The sequence below is a fragment of the Dendrobates tinctorius genome, unplaced genomic scaffold, assembly GCF_039654945.1.
Source record: "Dendrobates tinctorius isolate UK_male_01 unplaced genomic scaffold, ASM3965494v1 ptg000092l, whole genome shotgun sequence".
NCBI classification, from domain to species: domain Eukaryota; kingdom Metazoa; phylum Chordata; class Amphibia; order Anura; family Dendrobatidae; genus Dendrobates; species Dendrobates tinctorius.
In genome coordinates, this window is record NW_027361760.1 from 1,255,066 (window position 1) to 1,274,320 (window position 19,255).

General features: G+C 46.7%; 1 protein-coding gene across 1 annotated transcript in view; it reads right to left on the minus strand.

The window, feature by feature from the left end:
- Positions 1-2,036: 2,036 nt before the first annotated feature.
- LOC141098454 (acyl-coenzyme A thioesterase THEM4-like) overlaps positions 2,037-19,255 on the minus strand; it is a 147,425-nt gene continuing 130,206 nt past the window's right edge. The window contains exons 5-6 of the mRNA XM_073586277.1: positions 2,702-2,826; positions 2,037-2,237 (exon numbers count right to left, since the gene is read on the minus strand). Coding sequence (XP_073442378.1) covers positions 2,212-2,237; positions 2,702-2,826 — 151 coding nt within the window. The 3' untranslated portion in view covers positions 2,037-2,211. The remainder of the gene's footprint in view (positions 2,238-2,701; positions 2,827-19,255) is intronic.

Genomic DNA, 19,255 nt, shown 5'->3' on the forward strand with positions numbered 1-19,255 from the left:
ATACCAACATTCCTGCTCCTGCTGCCTTTCAGAAGATTTTTCATGTACGGTCATCTAATTCCTCCATGGCCTTTTTAAAACTTTTTTTGTTCTTTATTTCTTTCTTTTTTTTTTTTTTTCTTATTTTTTAATTTTTTGTTTATTTTCTTAAGCTTTTTCCAAAGCTTACATACTGACACGTTATATTTATCTATGTATATATATATTTTTTTGATATCTCACTTTCTCACAGGTTGCATTGCATATAAAATAATATATAAAACATATATATATCTTCTCGATGCAAAAAAATTATTTTGCAAAAGAATTCTCTCACTTATATTATATCTTTATAATATACTTTTAATATTTTTCCTGCACACTCCTCACACGCACATTTTTTTCTTGCCTACATTCCCTTCCCATGACTTTCAAATTTTTGCATTGTTTTGCTCTCCATGTTGCCATGATGTTGTCATGGTGATGTTCCTCCTCCTCTTTTTGGCAGCGGGATGCGCTCATTCGGTTCCCCGGCTCTGCCGTCACCATGGTGACGCGTCTCTATGCGGCTGCTTCCTCTTCCCTGCTCTGACGCGTCGGGCAGGTGAGAGGCGCGGCTTCGCATGACGCTGACCTGTGACGGTCTTGTTCCGGGTTACCCACCGGAAACGCCGCCTAACGCTGGCCATTTTACCTTCTACCTCCATAAAAAGACCACGAAACAGCTCCTCTATGCGCCCCTCGAAAAAGCTGCCGCGAAACGCGCGTCGGGGTCCCTCCATCCGCATCTTGAGGTAACATGCTTTCACTTTCTTTTCACTTGCATTCATACTCATAGGGTTAGCTGCTGCCTTATTCCGCACTAGCGCACATCGGCTATGCAGCCTCCCTTCCACCTATACCTATCATATGCTAAGTGATTTATTTACTGTATTACATCTTTGTATAATGCCTAAGGGGATCTCTATTATCCATACATGCCAATTGTATTACATTTCAACTTTTACCATTTGTATTTGCACAATTGTGCTTTTCATAATGTTTCAGCCAAGTATTGGCTCTCATTTGCATAATTTGCACTAAACTCCCCCTCAGCATTGTCTGTGCATGCACTTCTTGCATCTTTCTTGCATGGTACCCCCGATGTGGATACGTATTTTTCTTGCATTGTCCTCACTTTTATTATTGTATTGATTTTTACATATGTATACCTTTTTAAATCATGTTCCAATAAAGATTATTACATTTTAGGTATGGCTTCTTATCGTTTTTTGATGTAACAAAATATAGCCTGACAATAGAGCATATATATGAATTAAGTGACCACTTATCATTTGTGGAGTACCCCAAGTGACCACTTATCATTTGTGGAGTACCCCAATGCGTTTCCCCGCAACAGCGGTTCATCAGGAGGCAAAAGAGATAGAAACGGTGTCCATCATGTCAGATATCAGGATGAGATGGCCATGAGTTGTCACTTTATTCTTATATATGCTCTATTGTCAGGCTATATTTTGCTACATTATTGTGGACCCTGATGTCATTATGTGGTAATTTTAATTTCATTTTTCTGGGATTGCTTGCAATAGCCTAGGGCATCTTGTACCATTCATCTCTGCACTATCGGTCATTGTTTTCATACCATTGATATCAGGGACCGGCAGGGCAGTGAGGGACAGTCCTCGCTGAGTGGGGGCTCCAAAAAATTTTGATCCCTAGGGTGCCAACCTCCACGGATAGGAAGGTATCAGAAAGTCGTATTGTAGGCCTTTGCAGCATCTCAGTTCAGGTCTTTTCTTGGGGCTTTTGCCTTGGTTTCACTGGGAAATTGGTGTTTTTTATATCTATGAAATAAATGAGTTTTATAGGGATTAAACAGAATGAACTAACAAGAGGAGTGAAGTACCAGGTAGTAATAAAGGTGATTATAGTGGCCTAGACTTTGGTACAATTTTGTTAGCCTTTGCATTGGCCACTAGATGAACTCTGTTGACATGATAATGGCCATTAAAGGAGGCCTCACCCTTTTTTGATCATAAATGAGTAAAACTCAGCTGTCTTGAAGTGAGACTATCTATATTTATTAATTATTCTCAGCTGCCACAATGTCATAAGTAGACCTTGATGCTGTAGTCCATCTTGAGAATTGACGAGGACATTGAATTGATGGTTGACCAGACTCTTTTCTGATGGGCACGTAGTCACAATTGACCTGTTCCCAGTGGTTCTCCTTTATCGGTTCGCCTTTATAAAGAGAGCTGGTAATAAAAACAAAGACGCCATTTACTGTAGAATACGACAGGGACATAATGTCCTTATCCAAGATAAGATGAACAAACTATGGGAACCCAACAGTGCAAAATCTAATGGTACGAACAAAAACAGAGCATATATTGCTGCTGCCACTCACGTCTTTGTGGCATCAAACATGTCATGACATTTTATGAAACCTTGTGACTATGCTTCATGTAACATAATGTTGATGGCCTAATAACACTAGACGCATCCAGGATGCCATCCGGAAAAGTAAAGATTGGCTGGTCCAGGTATCACAGATTTCCGGACTGGGCTCTGGACTATAGAAGGATGAATCTATAGAAGGATAAATCTTTTTTCTGCTCAACTCTAGATAGATATAAAAACCAATGAATATAAGATCGGCTATAAAATTCATCATTGTTCTAAACAGCCTGGAGGGCTATTTTGTATTTTACTTGCTCACCTGTAGCCTCTGCATGAAGTATGATGCCATCATGACTTTGGATATGACAAATCGAATAAACCTTCCGTCCTTCAATTTTATCAACTTGACTGTCAACAAACAAGGTACACCCCAGTTGTATGGGCCTGCCAAGTAAAACGTTACCAGAAGAAGCTGAGTTTCCTCCATTAGAATTCTTATCTATAAAGACTGGTGCACAGGGACATAAGACTAATGGCTCTATAGTGTAGACCAAGAGTGAAACATGTGGACATACTTTCCAAAATCCATAATTCTAGACATTTAAAGAGATTGCCCGGTGGAATCAAAATATCACCTATACATTGCATAAGTGATAACGTATTGATCAGTAGGGGTTAGTAAAACAAGGCACGTTTATCCAATATATAGCTTAACCGCCACTTGATTTATTCCACTTAGGGCTGCTGAGCGCAGCCTCATAACGAATGAATGGAGCGGTGTTTGGGCTGGTATAAACAGGAATAAAAGCATCCATTCGGGGATAATTGTTGCAAGTCACAGTGGTCAAGCACTCACCAATCGATAGATGATAACTTCTTTTCAATGAATTACTCATTTAGGACCCACCCCTGAGCAGCGCACTCAAAAAAGCCATACTGGGACAGTTGCAACTGTGAGGTCCTAAAGTGAGCCACTAATATAGGTCCCCTCCTATATCACAAAAATATGCCATTATGTCCTTATTGGTGTGGGTCTATCTGCAAACACCCCCACAGTCACAGTCCTTAAAATGGGCAGTGGGGAGTAGTGATAATGTCGGTGTACCTCTCCATAATATTTCCGACCCAATTAGTCATGATGCGTGGAGAGACTCCTGCACTATGGCCAGTACAGTTGCCAAGAAATAGTAGAACACTTGCAGTCTTGCACAATACTTGATTTGAGGGACTGGTTACCTTTGACAACTGTATCAGCCAGCATACTCGTTGTCAGATTTGGTGGGATAGATTCAGAGAGGGTTCACTTTGAGTAATTTATCTTCTCTGGGATTTCTGCTTAGTAGAGAACTGCTAGTGGATCCACATTACATTTCCCTTCTTAGTGAGTGAATGGAAATGCCTATGTGCTTAAGACTCTTTGGGATTAATCATATTTTCCCACTAGTCATAAAGATTTAAATAGAAGCATAGATTTAAAGGGGATATTTCTCTGGATTGTTTAATTTAAACTGAGTACCTCCTCCAATTACCGCTGATTCAGGAACAGTTTTTCTTTTTCTTCTGAGCTCCTCCGTTCCAAAGTTATGCTCATCGGAAATTAAGGTGCAAATTTTCCCTTTGACTAACTGAGTGTATACCACAGAACTTCTCTGTGGACGTGGCCATGTTTTGATTGGATAGCACTGGAGGAGAAAAATAGAATTAGTCTTACCGGTAATTCGGTTTCTAGGAACCTTCCACGACAGCCATATCGGAGGATGTCTCCCCGCCCTAATGGGGGACAGGAAATGCACAAGAGGTTAAATAACACTCCCCTTCCTGCTACCACCAGTGTTTTTTCTGGACACACTAGCATGTATAGTTACCACCAAAGTGCAGGAATCATCCAATAAGAGTATCAGATAGGGAGGGAAATTAGTGCTGTCGTGGAAGGTTCCTAGAAACCGAATTACCGGTGAGACTAATTCTATTTTCTCTAGTCACCTTCCACGACAGCCATATCGGAGGAATACCAACAACTAATTTCTTAGGGAGGGACGACAGCCTGCGGAACACGTCTGCCAAACGTTAAATCCCTCTTGAAGTTTAGTTTATAATGTCTGGTGAATGTATGGACAGACGACCAGGTGGCGGCTCTGCATATCTGCTCTGAACATGCGTTGACGCTGAACGAGTAGAGTGGGCTTTCAGAGATGTAGGAGGAGGAACATTCTGTGACGAGTAGGTGAGGCTGATCGCTTGCCTGATTCAATTCGCAACTGTATTTATTGCCGCCTTTGCCTTCATTCCGACCAGAAAATTTGAATGAATGAATGAATTTTGGTCAATCCTCCAACTCTGTCTGCTGGAGGTAGAAGAGAACTATTCTACAGATGTCAAGAGTGTGAAAGACTTATTTCGTGTTGGAGGGGTTTGTACAGAAGGAAGGCAATATAATGTCCTGGAACCTATGAAGGTTCGAGACTACCTTAGACATAACGAGGGATCAAACCTTAAGATGATGCTATCCTCCGTGATGGTCAGGTATGGCTCCTGTATTGAAAGGGCCTGTAATTCTCCTATGCGCCTTGCGGTGGTGATTGTTACAAAAACACAGTTTTTAGTGTTAATTTTCCCAGGGTCGTGGAAGACAGTGGCTCAAACGGTTCACTGTTCAAGCCTTTGAGAACTAGGTACAAGTCCCAGGAGGGAATCTGACCACAGAGTCTGGGACGAAATCTAGTTGCTGAGGTCATGAATCGCCTGACCCATTGTTGGCTCGCCAGCCCTTGATCGAAAAATTAACTAAGAGATGACACCTGAACCCTTAGTGTACTAGGAGTGAGCCCCAGAACTAAGCCGTCTTGAAAAAACTCTAAGATCTGTGCGATATTAGGATGGAAGGAGTCTGGGCACTTGGGGAACACCAAGATGAGAACTTCTTCCAAGCCTTCCCGAAATGGCGTTAGTTACGCTCAGCCTAGAATGGCCAGTGGCCCTGTAGATATTGGATCACTTTTTTAGAATTTCGGCTTCAGTAGCCAGGCCGCAAGGTTCATTCTGTGCGGGTCTGGGTGTAGTAGGAGACTGGCCCTTTGGGGCAGAAGTATTGGGGCTTCCTGAGCCATGTTCCGTAGGGCTCCGTACCAGCTTCTCCCTGGCCACATGGGAGCCACTAGGATTGTAGCGACTTGTTCTGCCCATATCTTCTGCAGTGTTTTCGCTATCACGGGAATTGGAGGGAAGGCGTAAGCCAGATCGAACTGCCCCGGATGGGAGGAGGAATCTACTCCCCACGCTCCGTCGGTGGAACTGAGGGAAACATGTTTCCACCTTCGCGTTTTGACCGATGGCAAAAAAGGTCCACATCGGGATTTCCCCACCTTGACACCAGAGACAAAAATACTGTTTGGTCTAGGCTCCACCCCAGAATGAACGTCCTTCCTGCTGAGGAAGTCCGCCTGCTGATATGGACAGACGTTTCTCTGCCAAAGAAAAAATTCTTGCAGCCACCAATTTTTTGGTTGAAGAATTTCATGTCTCCTTGGTGTCGGATACTGCAGTCACATTGTCCACGTATTTAAACGCATGACCCCGGACTTGTCGATTTACCTGCTGGTCTCCAATTCTGGTCCTAGCCCAGCTGCAACCTGCTTAGCAAATGACCCCTGACAGGAGCACTCACACACAGCCTAGAAGGGCCGCTGGCACTCTGCTTTCAACACTTCCTCTACAGCTTTTAGTTCTCTCACATTTGAGGAGCTGGTTCTGATGCCTGGGGGCCATACCCCCTGGAAGTGTGAATGCTCCACTATAGCACCCCAGACTCTGACTGGCGTCTGTGGTGACGATTTTCAGGGAGAGCTGATCCCAGCTGATGCCCCGCTGGAGGTTCTGGTAGTCCAGCCACCATAGGAGAGACACCTTGACCTGACCAGGAAGAGGGGTTCTCTTGGTCAGAGTATTCCGATACTTCTTTGAACACCGGAGTACATAGGACTGAAGGGTCAGAGTATGGGCTTGAGCCCAGGAAACAGCTTGGATGCATGCTGTAAGTGAACCTAGGATGGACATTTGAGTCTCTCAGGGTTGGTGCTCTCTGGTCTCTGAACCTGGAGGTAATCTGAACCACTGAGTAAAAAAGATGTTCGCTTTCCTGATTCCAGGAGTATCCCTAAGAACTTCTTCCATGAAGAAGAAAGGTCTGATTTCTCGAGGTTGGGGATCCAACCCAAGGACTGTAAAATCTCCAGGGAGTTTTCTACATCCTGGTTCAGGCGAGATGTGGATGGAGCCATTATTAGAAGGTCGTTTAAGTATGGGAAAATGCATATCCCCTGCTGGCAAATGAAGATCATTGCCTTTGTCATTATCTTGGTAAACACTAGAGGGGCTGATGATACCCCGAATCGGCAGGACATTGAACTGGTAGTGGTTGACCTGGGGACCCTGGGACCTGAGGAATTCTACGTCTGGATGAATCTGGACGTGAAAGAAAGTGTCCCTCAGTCCATTGTGGCCAATCACACAATTTTGTCCTATGAGGGGGATTGTTAAATGCATGACCCGTGATTGCAGGCTCGTCTCCCATTCTGGACCCAGCCCAGCCCCAAGCTGGCCAGCGGCCGCCACATGACGACTGCAGTCACGCTCAGCCTAGAATGGCTGGTGGCCTGACTTGACCGACTCCATCTACTGTACTTTACCACTTAGTTCAAGGTTTTAAGTTTTTTATGACCCTGTCTGAGTATTTACACATACGGAGGGGCAAGTCTGTTGTGGAACTGAGGAGATCGTTCCTGACGGGAGTAGTCAAGTACAGCCTACAAGCTTGCAGAAGTGTTTTTATATCTGACAGCAAGGATTTTTTGGTGGTGCACCTGCAGGGACGTCACTCTTAGGCATTGATGTCGAATACCTGCTGGCTAGATGTCCCCCGAGTGAGGTGATCATCCAGCGTACGCAACCAGCGGAACAGGGAAGCAGGGTTGTGGAGGTGTCCCAGGATTTCGTAAGCAAGCTCGCCATTGAGAGTTGCCCTCAAATGGAAGAGCCGCTCTTTTACGTACCCTGGACGCCGCACGTCCACTTTAGGGATTTCCCATAAGGAGCAATTTCCCTCCAAGGGACTAATTCCTCAATTTCTGAGGTGACACTAAGTCTCTATCGGGAAGGGCCCACCTCCAGATTCCGGATATATCCGTGAATGGAAAACCCCTTTGGGTTTTAGGCTTCAGCCCCTCCCAAACGTCTCATACTGTATAGAGAATTCCACTTCCTCCTCCCATACTAACTTTGGAAGAGAAATAGTAATTTCAGAATTGGGGGTGGAAGTGGAACCTTCATTTTCCCAAGCCTCCTCTGAGTTAGAGGTATCAATCTCGCCCGAGTCAGTCATATTCCACAGATGCCCATTTCCTTCTAGCAGGAGGGGGCTGTGGTATCGGGTCTGGAAAAACGTCCCCATAGAAGATTGGACTTCTGTGATGAGAGTTTTTATACTGTCCAGTAGGGAGGCTGCTCTGTACGTAATACATCATTCGTGCAGGGCTGAGAAAGCTTCCTATATGAAGAGAGAAGCCTGAAACCACACATGCACATTTTTAGGGTCAGAGGCCTTGTCTCCCTTTAGAGAGAGAGAAGGCATACTACGTCACCTCCGAGACTACCCCTGGACAGAAAAGTGGGGACCCACCCTGCTACTTACAGTAGGAGGGTGAACGCTGGGCTCCGCAGAAGCAGGCAGTAAGGGTTTGTTGCCGTCCATGGTCAGTCTGTTACAGTGTACAGATGCCTTACCTGGACGCACCCAGACCAGGATTTGGAATAACCGAGGTCCACCAGCGTGTTGTGTGCTCCTCCTCCCCTCGGTCCCAGGTGGGGGGGGTCATTCCAATCACCCCTTCTCCACAGCTGATTCTCCTGCTGCTCAGCGGCTGCCCCTGCACACTCACCCCGTCGCCTGTGGGGGTCGGCGGTGCTTCATTGTTCCCGGCCCGCCTCAAGCTGCTTAGCGGCTGCCTGACTAGAGCAGTTCCGCTTAGTCTCGAAGGGCCAGTGGTTGGGGCCACGGACCGCGTCCGCAGTCCGGTAACTGCAGGCCGTGCATGCGTTCCACACAGGTGGAAGGCAAACCGGAAGTTCGGCGCCGGTCCCGACGCCACTTCCGGTGTGCACGTGCACGCAGTCTCGGCACATGCCGCATGGGGAGGAGGACGCCGGAGAGCTCCAGGAGGACCCCGGCCACACAGCACCGCCCAGCTTTACCCCACTGAGGGAGCGCAGGAGGGGCGGGCAAGGGTCCCGAGTACCACCGAAGTGGAGATGGGAGCAGCCTTCCCACGGAGGAGAGCAGAGCCCCTGACCGTTGGCTGCCCGGCGGTCACAGGTATTCTGATGTCGTAGTGCCTCCGGTCGCCGGCCATGGCAGCACTATCAGGACCTCTTCATGCCCCGTAGGGGACAGGAAAAACACTGGGGGTAGCAGGAAGGAGAGGGTTATTTAACCTCTTGTGCATTTCCTGTCCCCCATTAGGGTAGGGAGACATCCTTCGATATGGCTGGAAGGTGAAGAGAAGTTCTGTGGTGCACGCCTAGTAGGTTGAAAGGAAAATTTTCACCTTTATTACCATGATACATGACTATGGCACGGAGGGGCACAAAAGAAAAATAAATAGTGTTCCAGAATCTGCAGAGGAGTGTCAATTAGAGCAATAACTAAGAAAATAAATTAAAATACTCAGTGAAAGGTCTTATTTAATGTCCCAGGTGGGCCAGAAAAATGGTGAATACAAGCATGTTAACATAATAAATAAAGAATACGTATGTTTTGGCCTAAAAAATGTAATTTCCCCATTGTAGGGCTTATGGAGGATATAGCCCAATTAGCCAGCCTTCAGCCTTAGAGAAGGTTGGTGTCCACTCAACCAAGTCAGGAAGAAAGAAGTAAGAAACTTGGCACTCAACTTATGATAAGGAAATCCAGATTTTTTATTTAGGCAGTCACAAAAACAGAGGACGTTTCAGTCCCAGTTGGACCTTCCTCAGCCTGACAATAATATATACAAAAATAACAAATAATAAATAATATATTTTCCGCTTCTACTTTTCCCCTACTCGGCTGCACACCACTTCCATAGAGAATAATATAAAAATAAAAAAATTGCACCATGTGAGTACTTGCATCCTCTTTTGCTTTCCTCTCACAGTCAAGATTAAGGCTGTGTGCACACGCTGCGGATTCTGCTGCGATTCCGCAGCGGATTTGGCTGCTGCGGACCCGCAGCAGTTTTAGCTGCGGTGTACAGTACCATTCAACTGAATGGTAAAAAAAACGCTGTGTAGATGGTGCGGATTTTTCCGCGCGGTTTTCCTGCGGTTTTGAAACCGCAGAAAGAATTGACATGTCAATTCTTTCTGCGGAATCCGCAGCGGTTTCCTATCTCCACCATTGTGGAGATGGTGAAACCGCAGGGCAAAACCGCAGGCTAATCCACAGGTCTTTTGACCTGCAGATTTATCTGCGGATTTTGCAGAATCAGCAGCGGATTCCGCAGCGTCTGCACACAGCCTAATTGTTTATTGCATGTAGTGTACATCTTTTTCATATGGTCCGCTATAATGTTCTCTTAAAGGGAAAGTGCCGTGTTTTTTCATAATTTAATGTAAAAAAGAAAATAGTATAAAAAGATATTGTCCCCTAAGCTTGACTCAGTGGTGAGTACGGTTTGTTTTTTGTACGGTATTAATGCAGCCACTGGGGGCTGCCATCTTACCTTGCTGGCTGCTGAACGACACTTTCCATGCTTATTTACAGCAGTCCCTGGGCATAGGACATAACAGTCGGCTCCCGACCCCTATCTGTATCATTGCAGCAGCATTAGCTGTGAAATGGGCACGCCTCAGTGGGCAGCTCAATTCACAGCTGTAGGTGTGGCCAGGCACCATCTTATTAGAGCTCAGTGCGTTCCTTTTAGCTCCATTTACACTCCATTGCAAGCCCTGGATGCTGTACTGTTCCAGCATAACGGCTTGGATGTTCACTCTGCACATACCAGCTGCAGGAGAGGAACCAGGATGAGCTGCTGGAGACCGAGCTGCTCTTTCCAAAACACCCGACCAGCTGCAGCCCCTGCTCTTGGAAAACATAGGAGGAGCTGCTCCCTGCTGTTGCAAAACACTTGGCAATCTGCTGGACATCTAATCCTAATCTGTGTGATACTGATTGCTGAGCTGTGTATCTAATCCTCTCCTGTGTGATACTGTCTGCTGATCCGTGTATCTAATCCTATCCTGTGTGATACTGACTGCTGAGCTGTGTATCTAATCCTCTCCTGTGTGATACTGTCTGCTGAGCTGTGTATCTAATCCCATCCTGTGTGATACTGTCTGCTGAGCCGTGTATCTAATCCTATCCTGTGTGATACTGTCTGCTGAGCCATGTATCTAATCCTATCCTGTGTGATTCAGTCTGCTGATCTGTGTATCTAATCCTATCCTGTGTGATACTGACTGCTGAGCTGTGTATCTAATCCTATCCTGTGTGATACTGACAGCTGAGCTGTGTATCTAATCCTATCCTATGTGATACTGACAGCTGAGCCGTGTATCTAATCCTCTCCTGTGTGATACTGACTGCTGAGCTATGTATCTAATCCTCTCCTGTGTGATACTGACTGCTGAGCCGTGTATCTAATCCTCTCCTGTGTGATACTGACTGCTGAGCTATGTATCTAATCCTCTCCTGTGTGATACTGACTGCTGAGCTGTGTATCTAATCCTATCCTGTGTGATACTGACAGCTGAGCCGTGTATCTAATCCTCTCCTGTGTGATAGTTTGCTGATCTGTGTATCTAATCCTCTCCTGTGTGATACTGACTGCTGAGCCGTGTATCTAATCCTATCCTGTGTGATACTGCCTGCTGATCCGTGTATCTAATCCTATCCTGTGTGATTCAGTCTGCTGATCCGTGTATCTAATCCTATCCTGTGTGATAGTCTGCTGAGCCGTGTATCTAATCCTATCCCGTGTGATACTGTCTGCTGAGCCATGTATCAAATCCTATCCTGTGTGATTCAGTCTGCTGATCTGTGTATCTAATCCTATCCTGTGTGATACTGACAGCTGAGCCATGTATCTAATCCTCTCCTGTGTGATACTGACTGCTGAGCTGTGTATCTAATCCTATCCTGTGTGATACTGACAGCTGAGCCGTTTATCTAATCCTCTCCTGTGTGATAGTTAGCTGATCTGTGTATCTAATCCTATCCCGTGTGATACTGACAGCTGAGCCATGTATCTAATCCTATCCTGTGTGATTCAGTCTGCTGATCCGTGTATCTAATCCTATCCTGTGTGATAGTCTGCTGAGCCGTGTATCTAATCCTCTCCTGTGTAATACTGACTGCTGAGCTGTGTATCTAATCCTATCCTGTGTGATACTGACTGCTGAGCCGTGTATCTAATCCTCTCCTGTGTGATACTGACAGCTGAGCCGTGTATCTAATACTCTCCTGTATGATACTGACTGCTGAGCTGTGTATCTAATCCTATCCTGTGTGATACTGTCTGCTGAGCCGTGTATCTAATCCTATCCTGTGTGATACTGTGTGCTGATCCGTGTATCTAATCCTATTCCGTGTGATACTGACTGCTGAGCCGTGTATCTAATCCTATCCAGTGTGATACTGCTCTCCTGAAATACTCTGTGCTGCTATCACCCTGCTGGTTTTATGTGTGATCTACATGGTCGTATTGTGTGTGAACTATATGGCGGTATTATGTGTGAAGTATATGGCGGTATTATCTGCTTAAAGGGGACCCATTCTAGGGTGGTTCTGACTGAGCACCTGCACACGGGTCAGGGGTAATAGTTAGGTGTAGAGTTGAGCGAATTTTGTTTTTTTAGGGTCGAGTTTCGTTTCATGAAACCCGACTTTTCCAAAAGTCGGGTTGAGCAAAATCGGCCGATTATAGGGAAATGTCGGGGGTCCGACCGAAACACGAAACCCAATGTAAGTCAATGGGGAATTAAAGTCGGCAGTGAGAGGAGGACAGGAAACACACCTACAGTAGCCATTTGAATGCCAAATGCATCAATTCTTATTACTTAAGCTTGTCAACCTTAATTTACTTCATAATACTAGTTACGCACTGAAAAATGGGGGCTATTTGGCTACAGTTGTGGGGGGGTAGGGCTGGCTCCAGGTTTTCGTGGGCCGAGGGCCAAAGAGCGCCCCTTTAACACATACCACAACTCATGATGCCCCGATACGGCAGAGAAATAGCAGTATAGTACAATGAAAAATACTTCACTTCTTACATCTCATGACTGATATCCATTTTAAATTCTCCAATACCTCCAAAAACGGAGAGTATATAACTCCATACAGTATTATGGCCAGCGCTTAGTGCACTATACAGAGTAATGAGGCCCATATATTTCTCCATATGGAATCATTGATCCCATATAATGTTTCAAACCGTATATGATGAGCTCCACATAATGCTATAGTATATGTCGGTCCCAATGGATGAAGCTCCACTGTCTTATGGGCCCAAATAATGCTCCATATATAATGGGCCCCATTTCTACTGCTTTAGTGTATAATGGGCCCTGTAAATGCTGCTCCAGTGTCTGATGTCCACCTTTGGAATGCTTCAGTGTATGGTGGGCCCCATATATCATTCACCAGAGTATAGTGCTCCCCAAAAATTGCTGTCCCAACAATGAAAACAATTACCGTACATAAGTCTCCTTGCTAGGGAATCCCAGCACCACTCTGAACTCCTTGTCGTCCCCATCTTCCATCTCACTGCACTTGGCTGTTTAGGCCCTCCCACCGGCAGAGACACTTTTGCGTACTATGCGGTGCCCTGTGCCAGTGCCATCGCCCATGAGTATGCCACCCCCACCTGCTCAAGGAACCTGCACTTTCATCTGCACCTTCCTCTTTGTCACCGTGTAAGGTGGTATAGTATGTGGGAAGGGGAACCTGAGTTTCCTCTGGGTCAGATTCTGGCAGTGTAGAGTGCGAGGGGAATGTAGTGGTCTGGGTCAATGTACCAGCAGCATCATCCAGCAGTGGCTGGGCCTCAGTGCACTTGTGGCGTCCCCAAGAGTACGGTCACCACTGTGGCATTACCTTCCTCCTAGGGAGTGTGTTGTCAAGCTTGGGAGCAACGAAGGATCTCTCTAGCAGTGAAACCAACACACAACACATTTCCCACTCCAGGCTAGCAGGGAGACTTCTGAACCTGACTGCTGAGGAGCTGCTCTCTGTGGTCGGGAGGAGGTAAGTTAGGGCACTCTGTGCAGGGAAGGGGAAGTCTGTGGATGTGAGAAGGGGAGCTGGAGGATGAGCAGAGTTAAGGCTCACTCCTAGCTGGAGCGCATGGTCCCGATTCCGGTCTCCGAGTTTGTAGGGACACTGACGTTCCTGCAGCAGAAACCGGGGGTAGTAGCAGCTATAAATGCTCTGTACCCAACTAAGGCTCGGAGGCCCCAGCATCGACGTGTGGGAGCCAGAAGGAAAAGGCTACAGCTGTCTGCCATACAAGTAAAGTCTGAGGAACATCTGTTAGACAGAGGCGCTTCAGTGAACCACGGTCCTGTGAGTGCTTCCCCCACAAGCGCTAGAAAGGAGACGTTCAGTAAGGTACATGTTGGCGGAGTGTTGGAAGGGAGCTTTCCATTTTGGTCCCGGAGGTTGGCTGAGGTCCTGACCCGGAGGACACAGCATGGAGGCAGGCATCTGTGTAACCTGCAGACTGTGAGTAAAGCTTTGGAACTGCATGCTCTGGTGTCCTACAGTTATTCCAGCACCGCTACATCTGGGTACCAGCACCTACACCGCCTGTGCCTTTCCCCCATCACTACATCTACACTTCCCTGGGACTCCAGCTCCACCTGTGGGGAGCTTCACCATCTTTGCTGCTCAACACCATCAGTCCCAGAGGATCTGCATGCAGCGTCGGCCTAACATCTATGTTGCCGAACACCCCAGGTGGCGTCAAACTATCTATATAAACTCTTTACCATTATACCACGCCATTTACATGGGCGTCCAGGGCCACCGTCCGGGTCACCGCTGCTGTGACACATCCGACTGACACTGGCCCGGTACCGAGTACCCCACAGCCCTGGGAGGGCGACTCATATGCCGACTGCTGATCGGGCGGCGTTATTCCCACGAACCTCCAAACAGCGTCCATGAAGGCAAAGTTTTTGGTTTCCAGGGGCAGTATAATTGCAAGGCTGAACCTTAAAGGAATGTCCAAAAGGGCACCACCAGGAGTGGAGCCTGTGGCTTAATTGGACTCCACCCGGGAAACCACAACCATGCCACCTAAAGAAAAGATGCACACTTTGAAAGAAAGCTTTGTCGATTCTGTGTGTGGTGTGGTATGTGTGTTTGTAGTTGTGCTAGCGATTTCTCAGCTTTATTCCGTTAACAACCGAGACTCCGGCATGCCCCCGCAGTACGTGTCAAGCTTACTAGAGGGATAAGCGAGGCTCTGGCACGTGAGATCGAGCAATAACAGGTCTAGCATTCCCGTACATGTCCAGGGCTGCATGCACGCTACACTGAAAGGATCAGCTTTTGTCGCTTACAGGTGCAGATAACCTGCTGAACTCCGTTAGTGATGGGGATCTGGGATTCAGATTATTCCCCGCGAACGAACGATGATTTCCCAGTAAGTTCAGGTCAACCGCAATTCCGGAGTTAGGCCTAAACATCATTCCTGAAAAAATTACGTGTCCAAACCACAGTGTTATGAATGAGTCACCATAGGAGTCAAAAACAGAAATACTAGCTAAGTCCAGAAAGCCAGAGAAGTTGGCAGCTATCGGATTGCAGACCCCTGAACCTAACAACAACAACTAGCAGTAGCCGTGGGGGGTTCCTACGGTGCCCTAGACCCTTCGATCACAGCCGGAGAACTACATAGCCTAAAGACAGAAAGGGAAATCTAAACTGCCCCAGAGCAGACCCCCAAGGCAATAGGCAGCCCCCAACATATAATGACGGTAAAGCAAGATGAAAAAACACTTACACAGATAGAAAGATAGGCTGAGCAAATGATGGGGCCCAAGCCAACTAAATAGGACAGAATAGAAAAGCTGCTGTCTGCAATCCGCCAAAACCCTCTCAAAAACAAGAGCCAACAGACTGATAGGGAAAAAAGCCCTGAAGACGCTAGGCTTCAAAAAGACTATATCAGTACTCAGGTATTATCTGAAGACAGAGCAAAAAGGAATTCCGCTCACCCAGCAGGGAAAGGCAGAAATCCAGAAAAACAAGGCAAAACAAAACCAAAACACAAATGCAAAAAGTAGAGCAGAAAACTTAGCTTTTGAGGAGCAGGAATCAGACTGGTCTCCAAGAATCCCTCAGAGTAATCACCCGCAAGGCAGAAGGGCGTTGGCTGCCTTATATCCAGTCAGCAATCCCAGTCACCCAGTCATCATCATTCTGCTCAGGTGCTTTGTAATCAGCCTCACTACCTTCCTTCACCAGAAGAGGGAGTTCATCAGACCTCAATGGTGAAGGGGAAAATGAACTCACAACAGTACCTCCCCCTTGTGGAGGGGTCACCGAACCCTCATCCACGCCACCAGGGCGATCAGGGTGAGCCCAATGAAAGGCACGCACCAATCTTTTAGCATGAATATCAGAGGCAGAGACCCAGGAATTATCCTCCTGACCATAACCCTTCCACTTAACCAAATACTGGAGTCTCCGTCTAGCCAGATGGGAATCCAGTACTTTCTCTACCTCATATTCCATGTTACCTTCAACTAATACAGGGTCCGGAGGTGCCACCCCAGGAACAACTGGTTCAACAAACCTCTTCAACAAGGACTTATGAAACACATTATGAATTTTAAATGTGACAGGAAGAGCCAAACGAAAAGAGACCGGATTAAGAATCTCCAAAATCTTGTAAGGTCCAATAAATCTAGGCTTAAACTTAGGAGAAGCCACCTTCATAGCGATATTTTTTGATGATAACCAAACCATATCACCAACCTTAAACAGGGGACCAATGGTCCTATGTCGTTTGAAAAACCGCTGGGCCTTTTCCTTGGAGAGAGATAACTTATCCACCACTTGGTCCCAGATCTGGTGCATTCTCTCCACCACAGTGTCAACACCTGGGCAGGCAGAAGGCTCCACCTGCCCTGAAGAAAATCGAGGATGAAAACCAAAGTTACAAAAAAAAGGAGACATCAAAGTGGCAGAACTAGCTCTATTATTTAAAGCAAATTCGGCCAAGGGCAAAAATGAAACCCAATCATCCTGATCGGCGGAAATAAAACATTTCAAATACGACTCCAAGGTCTGGTTTGTTCTCTCCGTCTGCCCATTGGTCTGAGGGTGAAAAGCAGAGGAGAAGGATAACTGAATTCCCAGCTTGGAACAGAAAGTCCTCCGAAAACTAGACACAAATTGAACAATGTTCTCAGGAATCCCGTGCAAGCGAACCACCTGTTGCAAAAACAGGGGCACCAACTCAGAGGAAGATGGCAACTTAGGGAGTGGTACAAGATGAACCATCTTAGAGAAACTATCACAAATCACCCAAATAACAGTCATTCTTTGAGAGACAGGCATATCAGAGATGAAATCCATTGAAATATGGGTCCATTGCCTCCTGGGGACCGGCAAAGGCATCAACAACCCACTAGAGCGAGAACAAGGTTTAGACCAGGAGCAAGTCCCACAGGACTGCACAAAATTCCTGACATCACGAGACAAGGCGGGCCACCAAAAAGACCGACTCACCAGATCTCTAGTACCAAAAATACCTGGATGACCAGCTAATGCAGAGCAATGAACTTCAGACATCACTCTCTTTTTCCACTGGTCAGGAACATACAACTTTCCACTGGGACAACGCTCAGGTTTGTCCTCCTGGAACTCTTCCAGAGCACGTCTCAAATCGGGCGAGATGGCAGAAAGAACTACCCCTTCGCCTAAGATGGTAGCAGGCTTGGTCACCACAGGAGAATCAGCAAAGAAGCTCCTAGAGAGGGCATCTGCCTTGACATTCTTAGTGCCAGGAAGAAAAGAGACCACAAAATCAAAACGTGTAAAAAACAAGGCCCACCTAGCCTGTCTAGGGTTCAAGCGTTTGGCCGACTCCAGGTAAATCAAATTCTTGTGGTCAGTGAGGACCACGACTTGGTGTTTAGCTCCCTCCAACCAATGTCTCCACTCCTCAAATGACCATTTCATGGCTAACAGTTCCCAATTCCCCACATCATAGTTACGTTCAGATGGAGAGAACTTTCGGGAAAAGAAGGCACAGGGATTCATTTTAGATGTTACAGGATCCTTTTGGGACAAAACAGCTCCTGCACCAATCTCAGAAGCGTCCACCTCTACCTGGAACGGGAGTGAGACATCAGGTTGCCGCAAAACCGGGGCAGAAGTGAATATTCGCTTCAGCTCCTGAAAGGAAGAAACAGCCTCCGGAGACCAATTCAACACATCAGCACCCTTTTTAGTCAGATCAGTCAATGGCTTGGCAATACTAGAAAATTTTGCTATAAATTTCCGATAAAAATTAGCAAAACCCAAAAACTTCTGGAGGGCCTTCAAAGAAGTGGGCTGAACCCAATCATAAATGGCCTGTACCTTGGCCGGGTCCATTTCAATAGTTGACGGAGACAGAATAAATCCCAAAAATGAAATCCTCTGTACCCCAAAAAGGCATTTCGATCCTTTGACATACAGGGAATTCTCCCTCAAGATCCGGAACACAGTCCGAACATGTTCCACATGAGAATCCCAATCCTTGGAGAAGATCAAAATATCATCCAGATAGATAATCAAAAATTTATCCACAATGTCTCGGAAAATAGTACGGCGGTGTGTCTGACGGCGGGTGTGCACCACCACCGTCCGAGACACTTGATTGCACTATGAGGGACCCTGTGCCAGTGCCCGCGCCCAAGAGTCGGCCTACCCACCTGTCCAGGGCAACGGCACTCGCGCGGTTTTGTGCGCTAGGTGGTGACCCCGGCCATGGGGGGGGGGGCAGCCCAGTTAGGGCGGTTTACAAAGTGGCATATGTTGATGTGGACATTCAGCTGCTGCAAAAGGCGAAATAGGTCAAGTTCGCGGAATAGGAGGAGGACCAAAGCAAGCCATTTTTCTGGCAACCTATGTGTCATCAAGGGAAGGTGGGACAAAATCCTTGGAAGCCCATGCATGGTTCATTTTAATGAAGGTTAGATCATCCACATTTTGGGTTGACAGACGGGTCCTTTTTTCTGTCAGGATTGATCCAGCTGCACTGAAGACTCTTTCCGATAGCACACTTGCAGCTGGGCAAGCGAGCTCCTGTAAGGCATATTGTGCCAATTCAGGCCAGGTGTCCAGTTTAGCGGCCTAATAGTCAAAGGGGAATGACCTGTGCGGGAGAACATCGATATGGGAGGAAAAGTAGTTTGTAACCATAGTTGACAACTGCTGTCTCCTGTCACTTTCCATCGATGCAGTATTACCAGTTGTGTGAGCGGTACTTGAAAAATCAGTCCACAACATTGTCATGAAACCCCTGTCTCCAACGCCACTTCTACTGTGTGTACCACGAACACCTCTGCCAAGCTGCCCCCGGCCCGTATGGCTCGTGTGAGAACCATCACCGCTGCTGTGTGCTGGGACTGCCTCAACCAACCGGTTTACCAGAGTTGCTTGTTTATTAGCCAATATTAGGTCAAGGTTCTCCTGTGGCATGATGTTTTGTAATTTGCCTTTATAGCGTTGATCCAGGATGCTGGCCAACCAGTAGTCGTCATCGTTCATCATTTTGGCAATGCGGGAGTCCCTTTTTAGGATCTGCAAGGCATAATCTGACATGTGGGCCAATGTTCCCGGTGT